We start from the raw sequence: 3578 nt of genomic DNA, 5'->3' as shown, positions 1-3578 counted from the left end.
TTAATCGACGATCATCATTAAAAGGTGGACTTAATCACTTGGCCACCCTGCCGACATCATCATGTCGGCCAGGGTTATTCACGGTAGCCGGACCGGAGAGCCTCGTTCTAAGATCCTTAAACTCCACCCTTCTAACGTGTTGAGTAGACATATTAAACCCCGTGGTAAAATATGCATGATCAAGTATATAATCAAAAGTGCCACATAATATTCCATATATATCCGTCAACACATATTTCACAGAAAGACCAGCAGAGAGACGAGAAGCAGGGCGGTGATCAAGGCGGCCACCTGAGCGAACCACTGCGAATGGTGAGTCCTGCGGTGGCCTGGGCGGGTGGAAGGTCCATCCGAGAAGTAGGGCGGTGGGTTGGGCGGCCACCTGGGCGAACCACTGCCAATGACGCCCCTCCTAGGCGGTGGCCTGGGCAGGGTGGAAGGTCCATCCGATATGAGGGCTCTAATACAATATTTTGGTTTTTCTCTTGTTTTGTTTGTTTATGTTTGTAACTTCTAAAAGTTGGTTACATTTTTTTTTAAGTAAGATACTCATATACACACCCAAAAAAAACCTTCCAACAATATGTTTGTAACATATAAATTTTTTCCAAATGTAAACTTTTTATTATTAGTTATATATGTGGGCGGTTTAATTTTTTTAACTCGGTAATAACATGACTGTTTCGTTTTTCTGACAACCCTAATATATAATCTTTGAATACGAGATTGTTGTAAACTTGTGATGATAACAAGACTCTCATGATCAACTGATTTACTTTTGAAAAGGGGATGATTCTCACACACACTTTTTTGATCTTCACACACTAATTTAAAGAAATGAAGTATTATTAGAAGAGTAAAAGGTTAAAATAGGTGTGTGAGTATCAAAAAATGGTGTGTTAGAATTATCCCTCTTTTGAAAAACAGTGGTTGGGACCAAAGAATATAATCTTTGAACAGACAAAAGTCATGCCGTGCAAGTAAAACCAAATCTTTGAACAGACATATTATGGAAGCAAGTCATCGCTCTTTTCACATGCATTACAAAACAAAAGTATTCTTTTGTCACATCAATTTCTTTTTTGATTCCACGTGTAATTGTGGATTAACCTATTGATCTAGTAATGCTTTCCTTTTTGCCAATCGTAACTCTTCCTCTATCGATTACCGATCAAACAACCACACGAACCGTGGTGACCCGATAAACCGACACTAGGTCGATGGTTCATTGTCTTGTTTGATTTAGCCATCGTCTCCGAATGCTCGAGCTGAGCTGCAGCCCTTAACTCCTCTGCTTTTCGATTAACAACCATCATCTTTTTCATCGTCTTCTCTTCATATTTCGCTCTCATTTTCTGAATCTTTACCTGCAACCCAGTTCTTCATTAATAACTTACGGATTTTGCAACAAAAAAAAAAACATTTGTCTTTTTAATAACCGTCACGTAACAGTCCTAACATTAACCGCTTTGTACAATACATTACTTCTCGACAGTCACTTAGGACTGTCGCTACAAATATCCATAACTTTAATTTAATAATCACATAATAACATATAAACAAAATTGTGACTTTTTACCTCAAGTTTTCTTGATTGAGCTTCTGCTTTGGCTTTTTGCAGATTCACCCATGCTTTAATTTTTGCTTCCTGTATTTGATACCTGCAAAATAACGAATATTAAAAAGTCAATAATTATTACATCCAAAACTATGATTTATTTTGAATTAAATCCACCTTATGCAAGGTTGAGACATTTCTTTTTCTTCCCAAGCAGAAGGTCTAGGACCTGATATAATTTCAAGACAATCATTATTCATCTCGAAAAGTCGCAAACTTTTCGATATTTCCTCTTCTTCGTCCTCTCTCGAGCTCCAATTTGCATCAAATGGGGTCCATGGTTGTATCTTAGCTTTACCAATATCAAACAAGTTACTATGATTATCCATTAATAGTAACCTACTTTCTGGAGTGTTATGTCGTGGTGGAGACAAGTTTTTCGATGGTGTTGGGGACCGTGAGTTTGTGCTGCTGCCTATTGGAGTCATTTCGGTCCCCATGTCTCGGTTTTTCGCCTCTTGAATCGCTTCCATTTTCGGTTTGCTAATTGTGTTCTCCATTGTTTTCTTGAGTAACAATCCTTCACTCATTGACTCCAAACAATTGTACTTTGGAAAAGCAGGTTCTACCTCGTTTGTAAATTTATCTGCAATTGGATATGAATTTACATATATGTTAATTGCATTAAAGTGTAACACAATTCTAAGTACTTTCACATATATTTCACCTTTTCTATCATTTTAGAAATGCCTTATTTAAACATTTTAATTGCACATATTTGTACAAATGAAAAAAATGCTACATTTTGGTGCAATTAATCAGCAACATAATTCATGAAATTTAAAAGATTGATGATCCATACACAGAGTATGCCCCTAAGTTTGTAATTCATGAACAGCAAAACATTTAATAATCCTGTTTATGTTTATAGTAGTCTTAAATGACAACACAATTCTAAACAATAAACTTTGAAATTTGAAGGAAAAAAAAAAAGGAAAATTTATGATTCAAGGGGCAAAATGATTCAAATTCATGTACAGCAAAACATTTAACAATCCTGTTTATATTTGGCACCCAAAAAAGGTGGTAATTAAGGTATAAACCATAAGGTAATACGAATACTATAACACAAATGCATGTGACAATGTGGAGCAAAAGAGACAACAAGTACAAAATAAGAAGAGGACGTGAGTAGATAATGTTAGTTTACCTTTAAGAAGCACATCAATGGACTCTGAGGCTAAGGACCCATTCAAAGCTTTATCTGAACACCCATCATGGTGGTCCAAAGATGCAATTTTTGGACCTTGAAATACAGAAATTGTTTTTTGATGTTTTTCTATAAAATCATGAGACTTTACAACACCATGAGCAGGGGATTCATGACCATTCACAACCCATTTTTCAGCATCATCCCATTTTGAAGGAAAATTCTTTCTTGACCCAATACTTGAACTATAACCGGGTCGACCCACTGTGCATAAAGCTCCATTTTTTCTAGTGTCAGGAAACCAATCTACAAATGGGTTCTCCTTTGTCATTGCCATCTCCTGTTAAAAACACCAATTAATGCAGAAAGTTAACAACTTTCTTTAGTATTTATATTTTTTCAAGAAAAATGAAAAAATTGAGTTGAAAGTGTACCCCATAAGAATGAAAGTACTTGGAGCTTTTGAGATCAATATAAATAATGATAATGAAGTTTGAGACAGTAAACTGTTAAAAGGGTGAAAAGGAGTAGAAAGATTACTGTAAAAGATGGAATCTTTTGTTTGGGATTTGAAGTTAAAACAAACAAGTGAAAAAGGTGACATAATTTGGAAGAAAAACAGAGGTAAAACAATAGTACAGCAGCTTATTATGTAGGAACGATGTACATTGACTGTTACTAGTGTATGATTTACTGAGTACTATGGTCCAGATTCTAGTAAACCTACTGGTCAACAGTCTAGTAACTAGCTAGATTCAAAAATATAGGAAATGAAATAAGGAGTATTATTATTGGTCTTTTCATAGTGGT

The 3578-nt window shown here is 35.5% G+C and overlaps 1 protein-coding gene across 1 annotated transcript; it reads right to left on the bottom strand.

The window, feature by feature from the left end:
* Positions 1-1157: 1157 nt before the first annotated feature.
* On the bottom strand, positions 1158-3105 carry LOC139842954 (uncharacterized). Its single transcript, XM_071833049.1, has 4 exons — positions 2769-3105; positions 1736-2204; positions 1580-1661; positions 1158-1367 (listed from the first exon to the last, which is right to left on the bottom strand). Exons 1-4 carry the CDS (start codon positions 3103-3105, stop codon positions 1158-1160), a joined length of 1098 nt encoding a protein of 365 aa, XP_071689150.1.
* Between the last annotated feature and the right edge of the window lie 473 nt (positions 3106-3578).

This window comes from Rutidosis leptorrhynchoides, chromosome 4, assembly GCF_046630445.1.
Source record: "Rutidosis leptorrhynchoides isolate AG116_Rl617_1_P2 chromosome 4, CSIRO_AGI_Rlap_v1, whole genome shotgun sequence".
Lineage (NCBI taxonomy): Eukaryota > Viridiplantae > Streptophyta > Magnoliopsida > Asterales > Asteraceae > Rutidosis > Rutidosis leptorrhynchoides.
This window is presented reverse-complemented; position numbering and strand designations above follow the sequence as displayed.

Bases quoted from the DNA above. Each gene is read 5' to 3' on its own strand.
- LOC139842954 (XM_071833049.1), bottom strand. From the start codon at position 3,105: ATGGCAATGACAAAGGAGAACCCATTTGTAGATTGGTTTCCTGACACT. The intron at 2,205-2,768 runs GTAAACTAACAT...ATCCAATTGCAG, and splicing joins CATTGATGTGCTTCTTAAAG to ATAAATTTACAAACGAGGTA. The intron at 1,368-1,579 runs GTAAAAAGTCAC...ACTGGGTTGCAG, and splicing joins CTCAATCAAGAAAACTTGAG to GTAAAGATTCAGAAAATGAG.